This window comes from Neovison vison, chromosome 9 (genome assembly GCF_020171115.1).
Source record: "Neovison vison isolate M4711 chromosome 9, ASM_NN_V1, whole genome shotgun sequence".
Taxonomy (NCBI): Eukaryota; Metazoa; Chordata; class Mammalia; order Carnivora; family Mustelidae; genus Neogale; species Neogale vison.
This window is the reverse complement of record NC_058099.1, coordinates 61,168,194-61,187,317: the sequence shown is the minus strand read 5'-3', so window position 1 is coordinate 61,187,317 and position 19,124 is coordinate 61,168,194. Positions and strand designations below refer to the sequence as shown.

Below are 19,124 nucleotides of genomic sequence, written 5' to 3'. Positions count from 1 at the left end.
ATAATGAAAAGTAATAGATGGTGGATTTCTAGTCATAAACAACTAAATATTTCCTGTGTGTGCCTCGCATTTAAACCATAGAGCCATTCCCAGTCTGCATTTATAGCTTGATTGGTCAAATGTGCATTTCCATCAGTCAGATTGGCCTCATCAGTAAAGTACCGGTATTAGCAGAACACAAATTGCTAAATGTGCAAAAATTTTACCAAAGAGATCAAGTACTTAATTCATTTGTATTAAAATTTTACTATGTCATACCCAGTACATACAAATTTTAAGAGTTTGCAAACTGTGTCTGTGAAAACATTTTATGAGACCTGTTACTGCCCTTCCCCACCAAAAAATGAAGCACCTTTCAGGATGGACTACAGGGGTTTGGTCTAAACTACTCTCTTAGGAGGAGACACTGTTAGTAGAAGACATGAGATGAAAAGACTGGCTATGGGTGCCACCCATAGATGCCCGTGGAAGGAAGACGGTGCTCACTTAATGGGCGGCCAGCAGAAGCATGCCCCTCCAGGGAGGTGCAGGGATCTTCTAAAGAGGCCTGCCAAACTGCACACACCCCTCCTAGCCTTGCCTGCCAGGTTGCCGGTGCTTCTTGCTTTCCTTTTCCCTTGCTGTTTTGTCACAGCCTGCTGGCTTAGACCTCACTCTGTTCCTGCCTGGCTCCATTTCCACCTGTGTGTCCCAACTCTTATTCTCCTATTCAGCTTCACTCCTCCAGAGATGCTAACAAACCCCCTGGAGGCTCAGTTTCCTTGTCAGTAAAATGGGGATAATTAATAATCTCTGCCTACTTCTTGGAGTGATTATTCAGGATCAGATGAGTTGTGTGTTAAAGCAGTCGGTTAACTGCAAAATGCTATATAAATGTCAGGTGTTGTAAATCATGAGCTGGTCTCTTCGTTAGCTAAAGGAGTTTCCATGCATATTTTAGTTACCTTCTGAAAGAGTCTTTGTCAAGTAGCAAATGTAAATGCTGCTGTTTTTTTCCTGCTTGGCTTATGGTAGCTCCTTTGCAACTTTATGATGTAGGCTAAATCTTTAAGTACTCCTTTGGCTCATATCTCTTCCCCTGAACACCCATGCAAGATCATAATCCATAAAACACAGAGGCAATAACTCCTTTTAATTGCCAGGAGTTCATCATTTGCTAAGTTCTAAATGCAGTCACTTAGACACTTGCCTTGAAAAGCCCATCTCTATTTCTTCCACAGAGCCGAGACTGTGTGAAGCTGGGCCCTCCTGCTGAGGGAGAAGTCGTCCAAGTCAAGTGGCCTGATGGCAAACTCTATGGGGCAAAATATCTGGGATCAAATGTTGCCCACATGTACCAGGTGAGCGCTGTCCCGTGTCAGATGTTTGCTGAGATGAATAGAAGCCAGAGGGCAAATGGATATCCACTGTGCTGCTGATCAATAAGCCACATGAATTTGGAGCACCTCTTATTTTATAAAGGAGGCAAAGATTTGGTGTCTAATGACCCAGACACTGGAGTTTTATTATCAAGTTCAACACTGGAAAACTAACAGCATTTGATGGATGGTTTAATTGTAAAGAATATAGTTAGGCCACAAAGATAAGCAACTAGATAGTAGGCTGCTTTCTTGTGTGTACATCATTTGGAGAGAGACTAATTGGCTGCTTCATCTCACCGTAAGCCAAGACAATGATGGCTCTTCATCAGCCAGCAGCCCCTGAATGGGTGGCTTTTGCCTGAAAGACATACCCCCATTGGGTGTCTCCTCAAACCTAAATCAATTATGTATTGACACAGTTGTGGCCACCTAAGCTTAAACGAGTGCTTAGTTCATGATAAGTCCAGCAATCAGTTGGGTATTTGTTCACTAGGGAACTCTACATATTACTAAAGAGTATATATACAATCAAATAATGAAAATATTTTATCCCTATCAGAAATGAAAATGAGTTAAACTCTAACAAGGAAAACAACACAGATGGCAGATGTACATTTATATTCCTTTAGGCTTTAAAAAGGAACACATTTATTAGAATCATAGAGTCATATTAGAATCATGTATCATAGTGCTTCAGTAACACCATGGCAGAGATCACTGTTCTCAAGCTAAACAGTAGAGTATAAACAGGAAGATTGAAGTAAAAGAAGAAAAAACTAAGAAGGTTCAGGCCTGTTAAGTTAAAAACAGCTTGAGAATAAGACTGCCAGTTTCAGCAGGGAAATTGTTCGAAGACTGGTAAGGGGCAGGGGCTTTAGTGGGAGAGCACATTATAAGACATTGTACCAAGAACCACAGCATGCTATAATTAAAGGGGTTCCAAGAGGTTTAGGAAACTTGGACATTTTTTAAGGTCTAGAAAAGCCCGAGGTGAGTAGAGAGGGGAGGACATTTATACGCATGTGTGCACGTGTGTGTAAAGGCTATTTTCCCCTTTGTCATAATGTTAAGTGGCTGGAGCTTCTGTGTGTCAGAATGCCCAGAATTAGGCAAAAATCACAAGACAGACTGATCATACTGGAGACTCCCAGAAAAAAAGCATTATTACATCATTCAAAAGGAAATAATTATATTTAATTAAACAGTAAATGCAAAAGTGAAGCATCTTATACATGTAGCAAAGCTATTAGCTACATGAAAAGTATCATAATGAGGACATGCTGAAATTCAGGCTAATTAGTAATCGGTGTGTTAATGTCAGTTGAATTTATGATGGCCTATCAACATAGAACTATAAGCATATTTATAGACTCAATGAAAAAGTTAAGGCTAATATTAAAGTTGTCTCTCAAGTGCAAGTAGTTTAAAGTTCCTCATTAAACCAAGGGCTCTTTTAGGATTATTTTGTGCTTTGTGTCTAATTATTCCATCTCATTATTGAATAAGGAAAGACGTTCATAAAAATAGATGTAACCAAAAAAATTCCTATTACACAGTGCTAAGTATCGTAAGTGTATGCATTTTTTGACCCTCCCAGTAGCCCTGTAAGATAAATGTTTTTGACTCCATTTTACAAATGAGGATAAAAAGGTTACATGAATTTAATAATTTGTTGAAGAGCACACAGCTGGTGAAGGGAAGGGCCAGAATTTACTCTCAGCTCTGCCGCAACTAGAGTGAACAACCATCCCAGCTTGCTAGGGACTGTCCTTGATTTTAGTGCTAAAAGTCCTGCATCCTAGCAGACCTGTTGGTCCTGGAATGATTGGTCATCTTACCATACTCCTTTTTAGTTTTATAATTGCCTTTCTCTCTCTCTAGAATTTTCAAATTATGTAAAACAGAAGAAAGTTAGGCACAAGTAGTTCTAGCTATGCTATCAAACTGTACAAATGAGATGACACCTTGGCCTAATTAAATATTAAAGAAACCATTCTACTAGAACAAGGCCAGGAAGAGAAGCCTCCTCATCTCAGCCCTCTGGGAGGTAACAGGGGAGCTCTCCTGTGACTGAGACCTAATTCCACCCTATTGTTTCAGCTTAGTCAAATGTAAGTAGTACATGAATAAGAAATTTAATTATATATATTATCCTTATTGTATTTTTTTTAAACTCCAGCAGATTTTTTTTTTTTTAACGTAGTATAGCTGCATGGTTTCACTTACCTTTTAACCAGAAGTTCAAGTCTATTTTTATAGCTTACATGCAAAGAATTCAGATGGACAACTTGGGGACTTCAAAAACATAATAAATTGTTCAGGATTAGAACATAATAGATTTTCTGCCCTGATTGCATCCCTTTTGTTGTTTCCTCCTGGTAGAGGTCATGTGTTAAACCTAAACCAAGAACAATTGCCTGAATCAGGCATTTGATGAATTTCCCCCCAAATATTCTAGGTTTCTGTTAGCCAGTGTCGTTTACTTTTTCTGACAAAATCTCCTAAAATGTTGAAAAAAATGGTTATGAAATTATTTGCTGCCATTTGATTAGCTTGAAGAAAAAGTTTTGAATTTTCATTTCAGATGAAAGTTTTCACAGATTGCTGTGGTTTACATGTTATAAGCTTCAGAACCTGGGATTTTCCTGGCTGAATGGTTTAATTTGACAAAAGTGAGTTTTGAAAGTTAAAGTTATCTAAGAACTTGAGAAATTACTTTATCTGGGAAGATTATTGTATAAGAGTAAATATATCATCCTTTCTTCCTCATGTGGTATTAGAGCCTCTTAAAGAAGTAAACCATACATACAGGCCCAGCCAGTCTTAATCCTAAATTGGGCACAGTCTCATGTTCTGAGAAATCATTTGAGCAGCAGCTATGTATTTCTTTGTTTTTGCTTTGGGGTAAAGATAAAGTTTTCATATCACATACTCCAAGACACTTATTTTCAAGAATTTTGACCTGTTTGAAAACATATATTGTTCTTAGTTTGATAAGGCAAAGAGCTTTCATTCCTTCCTTAGCTGTTGGCTGGTTCTCTTGTTTGTTCTGCTTGAGTCCTTTTTTCCCTTTTTTTATGGAGTTAATTGGAACCTTGGGAAAAAATGGTGAACACTTTTATGTATGAATGTGTGTGTGTGTGTGTACATATATATCAAGATATCTTATTTCCCACTAGGTTGAATTTGAAGATGGATCCCAGATAGCAATGAAGAGAGAGGATATCTATACTTTAGATGAAGAATTACCCAAGAGAGTGAAAGCTCGTTTTGTAAGTGCTGGCAAATACCCCTCAGGGATCTGCCTTGTGAATCTTAAATCCTATCCCTCTGTTTCCCAAGCCCAGCAGGAAACGTACTTAGGCCTTTGGATTGATTTTCAAGAAGGCCAGTGCAACTTTTCCCTTACTTAGGCAAACCTCAAATTGGCCCCAAACAAGAAACCAGTGCAGGTTCCTTGTTTTCCTTTCTAATGAGGTAAAATGATCTAATACTTATTGGCATACCAGAATAGTTGTTGAATACGTACTCTGTGCAAGGCACTAGGAACATACAAAGGTACCATCCAGGCATTTATAATCTTGTCACCAAAGGCAACATTACAGGAAGTTTTCAGTAGTAGATTAAAGGGGACACAGTATAAATGAATATTTGGTTTTCTATAGCCTTATCATATATTGATTAACATCTTTCCAGAAACTCATTAATGTTTTTGTCAGTTCATAATTAAACCAGGCTCTCACTATTTAACTAAAGGAATAAAAAAAGCCCCAAAACTAGGTGTGGGAATATTAAAGCTGTTTAAAAAAGAAAAAAAAAAAAAGAGAGAATGTTTTTAGTTTTAGGCTTTATACATGCCATTAAAAGACAAATAAACATGGACAAATACTCAAAACTGAAGTTGTTAAAAAATATAATTCACAATAACTTAGTTTTCATTATTGCATCATAAAATATTTAGTGGACCCTGAAATGAAGTCAATTTTACTCATTAGAATTGCATCTACTACATCTGCAAAATGATAAATCCTGAATAGGGAAATATGAATGAATGGGATTTTTCTAACTAAAATGAAAATATATATATATATATATTTTTTCAGAATAAACGGCATACTTAGTTTTCAGTGAATGCTTATGATAATACTTTTTCTGCAGTTATAGAGTTACCTTAATTTGGAAAATCCTTGGATTCCTTAATTCTTCAGTTGTATATTGAGCTCCATTTCCTATCAGGTAGGGTCCTGGGGACAGGGTAACTGCACCAAGTATCAACTAACTTCCTGAGCCGCATCCTTGAGAGGAAGGTCTTTCACAGTGAAGTAGTGAAGAGCAGAGGGACAATAACAGCATTGCTGCCCATCCAGTGAGAAATGTGACATGTAGGGAAACCACACACCCGAAAATAGATTAGCCACCAGGTAATCTGCAGGGAAAGACAAAAATCAAATATTCCTATTGTAGACATTGGCTAATTCCTAACAAAGATCTAAAAATTCTGTCCATGCCCTGTGTCTTAAAAGTCTCTTAGGAACAACTTTCTTCTTCAAGATGCTAAAGATGGCAACACTCATGCTGTGCCTCTGTCTTCCCTAAATTCTCCCTCCTCTTCCTGCCCTTCATTGCTCCCTCTCCTTCGTTCATTCATTCATTCATTCATTCATTCACCTAGAGACTGAAGGATGGGCAATGGAGTAGGTAGGCCTAAGTCTCTCAGGTCTTTGATTTTCTAATGCGTGTTTGATTAAGCATTGGCTGGGTCTTATAGATTTCAAATACTATTTCTTAATCATATTAAAAGAACACTTTTTACTTTCTGCTCAGATCACAATCTCTTTGTTCCATAATAGATTTGTCTCCAATATCAGGTTGCCTTCTTGCACAGCTTTGTTTGAACCTAGCTCCTGAGTGTCCTAAGATCCATTTCTCTGAACTGTCACACCAACATCTAACTTTTTTTTTTAATTCTCGGAGGAAAAAAAATTTTTTTTAATATTTTACTTTTATTCGACAGAGAAAGAGATCGCAAGTAGGCAGAGAGGCAGGTAGAGAGAGAGGTGGAAGCAGACTCCCTGCTGAGCAGAGAGCCTGATGTGGGGCTTGATCCCAGGACCCTGGGATCATGACCTGAGCCAAAGGCAGAGGCTTAACCTGATGAGCCACCCAGATGCCCCAGATGTCTGTCAAATTAAAAAAAAAAATCTTTAAAAAAAAAAAAGTCTGTAAAAAATATGTAAATCACATATATTATCTGAGTGTAACCTCTGTGTCAAACAATTGAACCTAGTAAAAAATATCTTCAGGAACAAAGGCTCACAGTCACTAAATCTAGCTCGCCTCCTCTGTTTTTATTGAATCAAAGACTTATGTGCTCCTATTACAGCAGTCCAGCCTTTCCTTCAGGTCGTATAATAACCCTCTGGCCCTTCATTGGTCTATCTATGACTGCTGTTTTTTTTTTCCAGTTGGTGAAACAAATCTAATTAGAAATCTCATTGATGGAAGATATTTTATGATTAGAGAAATCTCTTTTGTTTTTTTTAAAGGAGGGTAGGTTAGCAGCCTCACTGCTAAACAGGAGGCCTCATATTTTAATGACTGCTGCTCACCCAGACACATGCTGACTTGGGAAGAAATTTTTCAAAAGAGTCAGCAGTCCACCTCGGTGATTTTGTGGGGGTTCTTTCCCACTAACTTCAGAAACGGCCCCATTACCTTTTATTGTCTCACAGAATAACCATGGCAACGGTGCATAATTAAGTAGAGCTGCTGGTAAATCGGTTTTATTATTATATTTGAGAAGCTGCCTTTTGCTGTTCTCACACAGCGGCAACACTTTCATAGATGTTTTATTTTCTCCTTTGGTAACTTTTAGCACTTATAAAAGGAAAAGATTACTCAGAGGAAGTACTTTGCCAAGAATGAATGAAACAAAAATGTGCCAAGCAAACCCATAATCTTTTAGTTATTTTCTTCCCGAGTGAAGCAAGGTAGTGTCTGGGGGTCCATGCAGGTAGCCGGTGACCCTGGATAACCATCTCATGAGCTAGCAGGGAGCATTTAGTTTTTAGGCTTCTTTGTAACTTCTCCATTGTTTATCTCCTCTTCATGATTGACCATGTGTTTCAAGTTCTCAAAGCTGAACTCTGCCCCTGTCACCAACCAGAGGAGGTGGCCTCAGTGACAGTGAGATGCACTGTGCCTTGGCATCATCTGGAGTGATCCACTTCAGTGAAAACCAGTTGGAAATGCATTTTAGGAGACAAAATAGTAGAGAATTAGGAAGCAAAAACTGTGTCTTAATGTGGGCTTTACCTGAGCGTAACAGAAGAAACCCACATTCCTTCACCTGGCTAACACTTAATTGAGCAGTGACTGAGGGCCAGGCGTGTTGCTTGGTATGGAGGACATGTAAAGATCAGTACTCACTCTGTAACATCCTCACCCTCAAGGGATTCAGGAATCCCCAGTGGAGAGAAAGTTAACTGCCCCTCATCTTTGCCACTGATCTCATTCTGCATTGATACATAAAGTCTTATAGGAACCAAAAGAAGGATCCTCGAGTTTTCCTGTGTCAGAGAAAACAGGATAGTGTCCATGCTTCCCTCTCTCTCTCTCTGCCTGCCTCTCCATCTACTTGTGATTTCTCTCTGTCAAATAAATACATAAAAATCTTTAAAAAAAAAAAAAAAAAGTACATCTAATGACAGAAAGGCACGAGCCAGTAAGGTGTGGCCAGGAACTGTAAATAATTCTATCTGACCAGCATATGGGGTAGGATTTTGCCAAGTTATACAGGTCTAGAGAGCTTGGATACCAAGATGACTGTTGACAAAGTTGTCAAAATCCTGGTTGGGCAAGAGCCAGAGGGGAGATGACAAGTGAGGGAGATTTATATGAGAAGACTTTACTTCTGCTTCTGCTGGGGGAAGGTCCCTGGGGGTGGGAGATCCTGAAGAAAGCTGGGGCTACATGGAAGCAGGAGCCTGGATGGAGCAAATCCTGGGCTAGTGTCCTGGCCTCTGCATGCCACTCCAAGCTGGCTAGATCAGATCTTTGTCCATTCTTGTCATGATCAAATGCCATGCTTTCCGCAGTGTGACACTGGCTCTTTCTAGTCCACAGCCTCTGATATGCGATTTGAAGACACATTTTATGGAGCAGACATAATCCAAGGGGAGAAAAAGAGACAAAGGGTGCTGAGTTCCAGGTTTAAGAATGAATATGTGGATGATCCTGTGTATCGCACTTTTTTGAAGAGCTCTTTTCAGAAAAAATGTCAGAAGAGACAGTAACCTGCATACGCTGCTGCAGGCAACAGAGCAACGTGGACCCGAAAAGGAAAGATGAAGGGACAACCTTGAGGCTATGTGATGTGTCTCACTGGGGTAGGTGACGGGGTGTGTCTCTGACAGTGGAAAATTGGGCTTTCCAGAGTTTGGTCATCCAGACCACAGATTATAAGTGTTATTAATTGGACAATCCGAAGTCCTCCCCTAGTCTTGCTTTCACTTGTGAGCAGTTATCTTCGATGATCCCAAAGAATTTTTCTAAGTGAAAGGAAATAATAGTGAATCATCCACCAAAAAAATGCCACTGAGGAAGGAGGTGGGTCCTCAATTGTGGCCTAATTGTGCCCTTAGTCAGGAAACACATGGAGACTTCTCTCCCCAACCCCAGCAAGTGGGAGCCCTGATGCCCACGTAAGAGGGTAATAATTTATATATTTTCCACAGTCAGGGAAGGACTCTCACTTATTTGTTTTAAATGGTGGTTTTTATAAAACATTTTTAAAATACAAATGGCCTGTATGGTAATGAGATTTACCCGTGTGCTATCTATAATTTCCCTTGTACAGAACTTTTACATTTTTTTATATCCCTATTACTTTTGATTGTGTCTGATGAGAACTGAGTTGTTGGCCTTTGTGAAATTTTTGGCTCTTGAGAAAGAATTCTTATGAATTGTATGGGAATTTTATATATTTAAAGAGGGAGATCTGGGGCTGTTATTTTTAAACACTTTTTTTCCATAATATGCTGAGTAGATATTTATAAAATATATTTCTTTCATTATGTGTTTGTAAAATTAGAGTTTAAATAAATATGCTTTGATGCATAGTTTTCAACTAATATGATTTTTCCTTTTTAAAACAGCCTGAAAATGTACTAGTGTTTAAAAATAAAGATTTCCATTTTCTCCAATTCTGTCTCCTGACTTGCTTTTTGGTTTATGTTTAAATCAACAGAAAAACAAGTTTTCTTTAGGAGCTGGCTAAAAAGTTTGTCAGGCCCTTCTTCGTTCACAGACTTTTTATATAACTAGACACATTGCCAGACCTTTCAGACATGTCACTGGGCATAAAGGCTCCTCTGCCTGCCCACAGTGTCAGATCAAGTGTTTCCTTCAGCTTATTCTAGGCCTTAAAGAACTCTGAGCACCTAGAGTCTAGAGCTTTTCTCATCCCAGGTTCCTTGTCCCCAGTGACCTTTAGAAAAGGCTATATGGACCCTCTAGTCCCCTCACTTTATAGATGAGCAGTGGAGGACAGACAGGAAAAGATTGCTCAGGGTCACAGAGTCCTTAGTGACTGCTTCAGTTAACTTGAGTCACCATCACGCTGCATTCCAAACAACTGCAAAATCTCAGTGGCCAGGTTGGCTGGTCTAAACTGGGCTTGGCTTGGCTTGGCTTGACAGCTGTGCTGACCTTGACTTAGGCTAACTCACAGGTCTGCTCCACATGTCTCCCATCATCCCACTGGGCCCAGTGAGCTAGCTCAGCTATGTTCTTTTCATGTCAGTGGCAGAAGCTGAAGAGCAAGTGAGCCCAGCCAAGTAGGCACATTTCAGTTTGCTCTGTGGTGCTGGTTAACATCCTATCGGCCAGAGTCCAGAGCCAAGGATTCAAGGGCATTTCAGAGTTTCATGGCAAAGAGTGAGGATGTAAAGAACTGAAACTGTAATAACAGAACCATAGTTAATTATCAGTTCTCCAGGGGCGCCTGGGTGGTTCTGTGGGTTAAAGCCTCTGCCATCGGGTCATGATCCCAGGGTCCTGGGATCGAGGCCCACGTCGGGCTCAGCAGAGAGCCTGCTTCCCTCCTTCTCTCCTTCTTCTCTTCCCTCCTTCTCTCTCTGCCTGCCTCTCTGCCTACTTGTGATCTCTATCTGTCAAATAAATAAATAAAATCTTAAAAAAAAAAAAATCATTTCTTCAGACCACCTGCTGGCTGACTGCTCATTTTCCAGAGTGCCTCATGCCTGAACTCCGAGCTGGGGAAGAGTCCACCAGTTGTACTTTTATAGGATTGAGCACTCCACATTCCATATCAGTATCATCATATATATTATCACATAATCAAGCTTGTGTTTCTACCTCCAGGTTTTGAATGGAACTGACCTGTCTTCTCCACAATATGCCAGGGGAGTAAGCCTGTGTAAGGCATTAAGAAGAATTAATCTAAATAGGATCATTCATTCTATACAAGTTTGCCTGTCAGCAAGATTTCTGATTGGCTGCCACAGGGAGGAAATGTGCAGAGTCCTATGTGATCTCAAATACAGCTGGTTTTTTTTATAGGCTCACTTAACTAATGTTCCTATAACCAAGTACAGCTGTATATGGCCGCCTCAACAAAACAGTTCTCGCCCCAGATGCACTCTAGCTCTTGAGAAAGACATCTTTGTTTCACTGCATTCTGCATAGTCATTATTAGCTCTATGACCAGACAGACTGTTAAAGCTTTTTTACTTACTGTGTGACACTTCAATTGTAATTTTAATTTCTTTGCGTTACACTAACTGCATTTTTTAGTGTGTATGTGTAACATGAAATCAGTTGAAGGCTAGCTTCTGGTATTAAAAGAATTGCTAGCTATGACAATTCTAATGTAAATCTAATTGCCAGCCTTTTCTCTGGAGGTTAGAGGATTAATAAAAACTGCCTGGCATATTTCACAACATTTTAGTTCCTTTATGTGTGTGTGAAATGAGAACAGTGTGATTCTTGTCAGTTTACTTTTATTATGGTACTTTTGTTTATTTCATCTAGAGAAAAATTGAGAAGAAGCATCCACTAGAATATCACATGGCTTCTTGGAATACATTATAAATTGCTACTGGCTAATAGTATATGAAAACATGTAGACTCAGAAAACAAAAAGATGTAGGAGTGAATGGGTCTGCCACTTCTCCCTGTACCCATCCAATGTGAAACAAGGCTGAAGTGCACATGGTATTATAAATGACTGGGAGGTCTTATGAGTAATCATATTGGAGTAGTATATGCTGCAGAATAACACTGGCACTTTTTTTTTTCCTTTAAGTAAAAGGGATCTGAAATGAAACATCATTTCAGATATTGATCAGCCTCATAAACTTGAAGCTAAGTAGAGGTATTCTCATTACATAAAGTAATTGTAATTGGTTGGTTACAAAACTCAATCGTACTATAAACTCTTTCTGAGAATTCAGATTTGCAGTCACTAATGTTACTCATTCTTTCACGCAGTCTGTTGTAGAGACATAGAGCACTGACTGGTCGGGAGAAGGATTCCTGGCCTCTGAGGAAGCCTGAACTCTCCAGCAAGTGGGCTGACAACTCAGAAACTTCACGCTCTGTCCTCAGTAGGTGTAGGACCCTTGAAGAAATTGAACTTCATCAAGAGCCACTGTTATTAATGATGTCTTGAGTATCTATTGTGAATCCTGAGCCTGGTAGGCTCCTTAGTGGCATTTGTTTACCTTGTTTAACCTCCCCAAGAAATCAACAAAGTACCATTACCCTCTTTCATGGAGGGAAACTAAGGCTTAGAGAGGTTAAGTAACTTCTGAATCACTTAACCTCCTTGATGCATGAAGAAAAAAAGTATTCTAAACCTAACCCAAACAAAAGACACTGGATAGACAACTCTGAAGTTCAAAAGACAGGTCAGCACTAGGGGTATAAATGAGGAAGGCATCATTTTTATTGGTAGATTTTTTTTTAAAGATTTTATTTATTTATTTATTTGACAGAGAGAGAGATCACAAGTAGACAGGCAGGCAGAGAGAGAGAGAGAGGGAAGCAGGCTTCCTGCTGAGCGGAGAGACCAACGTGGGACTTGATCCCAGGACCCTGAGATCATGACCTGAGCCAAAGACAGCTGCTTAACCCACTGAGCCACCCAGGCACCCGTATTGGTAGATGTTTTTTAAAAATACATGGAATCTACCTTCTGGCAAAAGCAAAACTGTGGAGACAGAAAAAGATCAGTGCTTGCCAAGGATTTGGTGGAGGTTGGACAGCAAAGGGGTACGAAGGAAGTTTGGGGGGGTGGAAATACTTTTCTTGATTGTGGTGGTGGCAACAGCCTATATGTCAGAATTCATAGAACTGAACACTAAAATAGGTGGATTTTACTAGATATAAGGATCACCTCAGTAAACCTGACTTAAATAAAATCGAGGTGAAGGGTGGGCAAGGCAGAGAGAGAGAAGATGTCCTGTGAGAAGAGATCAGAAGCCTGGGAAAGCTAAACAGATGGGTAGAAGAAGAGCCTGGGCCTGAATACTGAAAGGGAAGAACCAGGACACTCTGATGTCTGGGACAGCAAGGGAAGACAGTGCTCTTAATAATGAGAAGTGGTTGACAGAGAAAGTGCTGCAGAGTCCAAGCAAGATCAGGTCTTTGTTTCTGAGCAGGCCAACAGTGACCTTGGGGAGAGCATTTTAAGTGATTTCAGATGAGAAATCTATTAACATTCAAATTGGTGTTCCCTAGGGGCATCTGGTGGCTCAGTCCTTATGCAGACAGTAGGCATCTTCCAACTCAGGTCCTGGTCCTGGGGTGGGGAGCCTGCTTCTCCCTCTCCCCCTGCTTGTGTTCTGTGCAAGCTCGCACTCCCTCTCTCTCTCTCTCTGTGTCAAGTAAATTAAGTAAATAAATAAATAAATATTTTTTAAAAACAAATTTATTTGACACACAGAGATCACAAGTAGGCAGAGAGGCAGGCAGAGAGAGGGGAAGCAGACTCCCCTGCTAAGCAGAGAGCCTGATGAAAGGCTCAGTCCCAGGACCCTGAGATGATGACCCAAGCCAAAGGCCGAGGCCCAACCCACTGAGTCACCAAGGTGCCCTCATAAATAAATCTAAAAAAAAAAAAAAAAATTAGTGTTCCCTATTAGACAGGCATCACTCTCTTGCCCACTTCCACTTCCTTTCCTCCCTCAATCACACCCCCTCCCCTTCTCTCTCCTTTCAAGATTTTCTTTTCTTTAGTTTTCAGGAACTTGACAATAATGTGTCTTGACTTTGATTTCTTTGGGTTTATTTCATTTGGGATTTGTTTAACCTCTTGGCCTTTCACCAAATTTGGGAAATTTTTATCCATTATGTCTTGGAATTTTTTTTTTTAATTCCATACTCTTTAAGATCTCCATCCGGGACTTCAGTGACAGAAATGATGGGTCTTTTGTTGTTGTTGTTACATGGGTTTCCGATCATTTTTTTTTAAAGAAATGAAAGCTTTTTGAGAGAGAGAAAGAGAGCATGAGTGGGGGGAGGGGCCATGGGAGAGGGAGAAGCAGACTCCGCACTGAAGCCCACTGTAGTAGGGCTTGATTCCAGGACCGCAGGATCATGTTCTGAGCCATAGGCAGATGCTTAACTGACTCAGCCACTCAGGTACCCCCAATAATGATTTTTTTAAGTTTATTTTCTCTTTGTTCAGATTGGGTAAGTTCTATTGATCTGTCCTCAAATTTACAGATTCCATCCTCTGTCATCTCCAAACTCAATAATATTGAGCTCACTGAACGAATTTTTTAATTTTGGTTATTGTGTTTTTCACTCTATAATTCCCATTTGGTTCTTCTCTTTGTATCTTCTATTTCCTCACTGAAATTTTCTATTTTTTCTTTTGTTCAAGAGCATGATTGATTATACATGAAAGCATTTTTCTGATGCCTACTTTATTTTTTTAATTTTTTTTTTTAACTGATGGCTAATTTAAATCTGTGTCAGATAATTCCAGCATCTGATTCTTCTTGGTACTACAGTGTGTTGATTGTCTTTTCTCATTCAAGTAATTCTCCTGGTTCTCATCATAGCAAATGACTCAGTTATAACCTGGACATTTTGAATATTATGTTAGAAGAGTTTGGATTATATCTATATTCTTTTTGCCATTAGTCATGGCAGTCACCCTGTTTTGGTTTAGTGCTTAGGTCCTGGCCTACTTTTGTGGGCTGTGGTTCCAGTGACAGTGTAGTTTTCAGAGCTCTTCTGATCTGCTTTGTGTGCTACCCAGAGTCCACTGTGCAAACGAAGGTACTATTCTCCACTTTAGTTCAGTTCTCAAACTTTTTGGTGAATTAATGTAAATCAGTTTCCTATGTGAGTCAGTCACCAAATTCTTGTGCATATTTATAGAATTCCTTTCTGTAGATCTCTGTTCTCTAAGGTTACCCTTCTGTTCTCTAGTTGAAAAAGTGAGGAACTGCCTCGTACTATTCATAAAAAACACTCAGTCTCCACTAATAGCATGCCGACAGGGAGGGAAATGCCACCCAGGACATCCAGGCTTCAGGATGGTTGGAAGGTGGAAGTCCAGATTCCTCATTCGGTCTCCATCAGCACAACACTGAGGGTGAGGGGAGAGTATCGCCCTAGCTCTCTTGCTGCCATCATGTGAGGGACAGAAATCCAAACTCTACATTTGGTCTCTTCCTGAGACTATACAGGCAGGGACCATTCATTATGTTTGGGGTACAATATTGTCAAAAAGGATTTTGCCCTGCTGTGCTGCTCCTTTCTGGGTCCTTTGACTATAGGGAGCAGGTTTTAAGTGTTTTTGTTTTGGTTTGGTTGTAACCACTATGCCTCTTGGTAGATCCAGTTTTCAGATTTCTCCATCTCCAAATCCAGGATATATGGGAGATAAGAAGAAAACTCCAGAGAAAACATTCTTGTTCAAACACATTGCTATTCAACTACATTCCTATGTAGTTCTTAAATCTTGAAGCCCCCAGAAGTCTTCTTGCTTCTTTCAGCATTTCATAGTCTTCTTACGGTTGTTCTATTATGTCCATGACTTTTAATTAAGCTTTGCCAGGAAGAGTATGGAGAACTAAATCTTCTCCCCATTGTCCAGAATGAAGAGTCCTCACTTTTTCTTTAAGATGAGAGAAAATAATTTCTTGGTAATGGCGGGGTCTAGAAATTGAAGATCTAAAGAGAACAATTGATGGAAGAATCCTGAAAGAAGGAAAACAGATTGAGAACAGAAGTGAAATGGTTGGAGATTTCATCCACAGAGACTGAATTCTTTATCATAAGAGCAGAAAAGGAAATTATAGAATTGTTTCAGGAAGGAGATTTCTAGTGGGTTCAGTGTGTGGAAAAGGGTATGAGAGAATTAAAGTCGCTGGAGAATAGTTTCTTCCTCCCCATTAGTCTGGGTTGAAAAGGGAAGGTAGTTGATTTCAAAAGGGAATTGACTGGGAGAAAAGAGGGATGTAGGAAACGGATGGCTATAAGACACTGATTAGTACCCCATTCCCCCACTAAAGATGTCCACAGTCTAATCCCCAAAACCTGTGAATATGTTACCTTACATGGTAAAAGGGATTTCATAGTTGCTATTAAATTAAGTATTTTGAGATGGGGAGATTATCCTAAATTACCTGGATGTGCCTGATATAATTAGAAGGGTCCTTATAAGAGGGAGGCAGGAGGTTCAGAGACTGAAAAGCAGATGTGTTAAAGAAAGTGGGTGAAGTGATCTGCTTTGAAGACAGAGACAGAAATCAGAAGAAGCCAAGGAATGTAGATGGCTAGTAGGAGGTGGAAAAGGCGAAATAGATTCTCCCCTAAAGCCTCTGTAAGGAACCAGCCCTGTTGTCACCTTAATTTTAGCCTGCTGAAGCATGTCAGATTTCTGGCCTCCAGAAAGTTAAAAAAATTCACGATGGTGCTGTAAGCCTCTAAGTTTGTGTAGTATGTTGCAATATCAATGTGAAACAGACAACTGTTAAACTGCAGGACAGAGGATGAAAGGACCTCTTCAAGGTCTGACTTCAAGTTTAGAACCAATGGTCAGAGGAAGAGGGGTTCATTGATAATTTCTACACTTGAGTGTTGATAAGGTTCAGGGTATGGTCATGAGAATAGAGTAGAGCTGAAGGTCATTTCACTGAATAAGCTTTTTCTTTTAACTATTTAATTTTTTTAATTGATAGTACATATAGCATAAAATTCACTCTTTTAAAATGTACAATATAGTGTGTTTTAGTATATTTTGCAGCCACCACTACTCCCTAATTACAGAATTACTTAGTTTTAATTCAACAGTTTTCATTCTGTTTTCATATATTATGGTGTTTTAAAGAACATTTCTGAAACTGAGAGGCATAAAGAGAATGTTTTTGTGAGACTACATTTTGAGTATGAAGGGTTCTTCTGGACATAAATATACTCACCCATTTGAGAAGACTATACACACTTGACCAAATGAAGACTTGAGAGATTGGTTTGGTCAGGTTTGCGAGTGTGGTGGTGGCCATGGTGGGTCTTCTTCATGGAAGACATATTGGTAACAAAGGCGTGAAGGGGAAGGCACATCCTGGCCAAAGAGCTGCCCTTGAAGGTAGAGCCCAGGAGACTGTGGGGAAGTGTGGCCTTCAGCTCTAACAGCTATTGGGAATACTAGAGCACAGCCCTTTTGTAACAGGTCTTTGGAGAAAGATCAATCCCTGGCCCTACACTCACTGATGGGACTTTCACACCCCATTAAGTCCTCAGGCCCTCCATAGAGGTCAGTTCTTTCAGCTCACGGCAACTTGGCCCCTTGCAGGAATATTATGGATGATCTCATTATCCCTTTCCCTCCCAGGGCCCTTTCTTCTCCTGGTGGCTGTTCTTTTGCTCCTAGAAGATTCTTTTTTATAACTCCTAAATCATTTAGTAGGAAACTTGACCTGACCTGAACTACTAGGAGGCTCTTTATATTATTTATTTCACTTAATATGAACATTCAAACATACCACTATAGGACAGTCATGTTGGGTGTTAGGTAATATGGGATATTAGATATGAAGTTGCCTTTCTAAAATACTGAAAACTCTGAACTCACACAAAATAAATCTAGCCCTGTGGATTTTGGATAAAGATGTGGACCACTTATTTTATACCCACTGTTCACCCCTGCTATATAGGCCCCTACTCATCTCCATATTCCCTGAGATCCCCTGCACATAACACCCTCACTAAGCTTGGTCGAATGCCAGCCACTTGCTTGGTTGAATGCCACTCACTTATGCTGTCACCGGGGACTGATGGCATTTGTCTTAGGTTTGGATAGTAAGTTAACCCTACCAGGCTTGAAAGTCTCAGCACTACTGACCAGGGGCAGACACTCTGCCAACTGTGAACTGGTTAACTGTGAACACAACACGGCGCTGAGGAGGGAAATGGCGGGACTGAGCCATTCTGGTGGCTACCAATGGAAAGGGCCTGGTATATCCAGAGGGTGGGAAGGCTCATTCTCAGAGGCTGACTCATACTACTTAGACAGGCTGCCAATTGCTCTCCTGACTCTAGAGAGCAGGTTCTTCCTTAGGTCAGAAAAAGCCATGGGCTAGGCTACCTAGGTAGAAAGTAATGCTTCTTGTTTGCCCAGAAAAAGAGACTTGGACTTTGGGGGTGGGGAAGGGAGGGCACACGATTCTCTGAGGCCTTTAAAAGCTGAAAATTGAAATGTCTGCCTAGTCCACAGAATGTCCTGCCTCAAAGCTTTGAGACCACCCCCTGCTGGCTCTCACTGTGTAACTCCAGGGTGATATGATTATGAAGCTATTTATTTAATGCCTCCTCCCATCAAAGCCAGAATGAGAAAAAAGGACGCACAATAATTTCTGCATATTTTGATAACAAAGGAAATGGTTGTTGATGATAATAAAAATTGCTGCTCACAAATTTGCACCCTTTGTTGCCGTTTATAAGAGACCTTGTAGCACAAGCTCATTAGTAGCTGAACTTTATTTTGTCAAAGGAAATGGAGTCAAGAGAGATTATGTTTCATCTTTAATATGGCTGTTCAACAATGCCATTATCCTGAATTCAGATTAATTTAATTGAACCTTAATGAACAAAATTAGTTGTTTTACGCAATTAGAATCCCATTTCAATGGGTTAGAAAATGAATAGGATGGGAAATGTGGTTGACTTGATTTTCCTCAAGACTGATTCTCTAGGCCTCTTTCTGCCTCTACGTTTTCTCCCTCCACTGAATAAGAGACTAATATTTTTGTAATTTAATAAGACCTTTGAGTTGCCAATTTTTCCCCCCAGAACAACACAAAATGTCTGCGACCTTCAAGGAGGTGGAGTGGGAGGGAGGTGAGGACAAGGAGCCAAAGGGAATTGGCCAGTGGTAATCAGTTACAAAGAACTAAGGTAGAAACACTCTCCCAGCCCAGTGTGGCCTACCTTCTTACACACCTGACCTCCCTCCCTCCCTCTTTGAGATGAAAAAATGAATATTGAGCAGCATCTAACAAAAAGTAAGGAGGGATGGGCTTTACAGTCATGCAGATTTGAGTGCAAAGCTCCCCTTTACCACTAATAACTTTGTGACTTGGTGTTTGTCTCTTCACAGTTGACCTCAGTTTCTCCATCAGTACAATAGGCATAATAATACCTATTTCTTGACAGTGATGTTAAGCATTCAGTGAGAGAATATATATCAAGTAATCAACATATTGGCCAGTTTAACAAGTGGGC

The 19,124-nt window shown here is 40.0% G+C and overlaps 1 protein-coding gene across 5 annotated transcripts in view; it reads left to right on the top strand.

Moving 5' to 3' along the window:
• Positions 1–9,493, top strand: part of KDM4C (lysine demethylase 4C) — a 476,304-nt gene extending 466,811 nt beyond the window's left edge. For all 5 annotated transcript variants that reach the window (XM_044265695.1, XM_044265697.1, XM_044265698.1 and 2 more), the window contains 3 exons: positions 1,221–1,340; positions 4,541–4,633; positions 8,480–9,493. In XM_044265695.1, coding sequence (XP_044121630.1) covers positions 1,221–1,340; positions 4,541–4,633; positions 8,480–8,656 — 390 coding nt within the window. In that variant the 3' untranslated portion in view covers positions 8,657–9,493. The remainder of the gene's footprint in view (positions 1–1,220; positions 1,341–4,540; positions 4,634–8,479) is intronic.
• Positions 9,494–19,124: the final 9,631 nt, after the last annotated feature.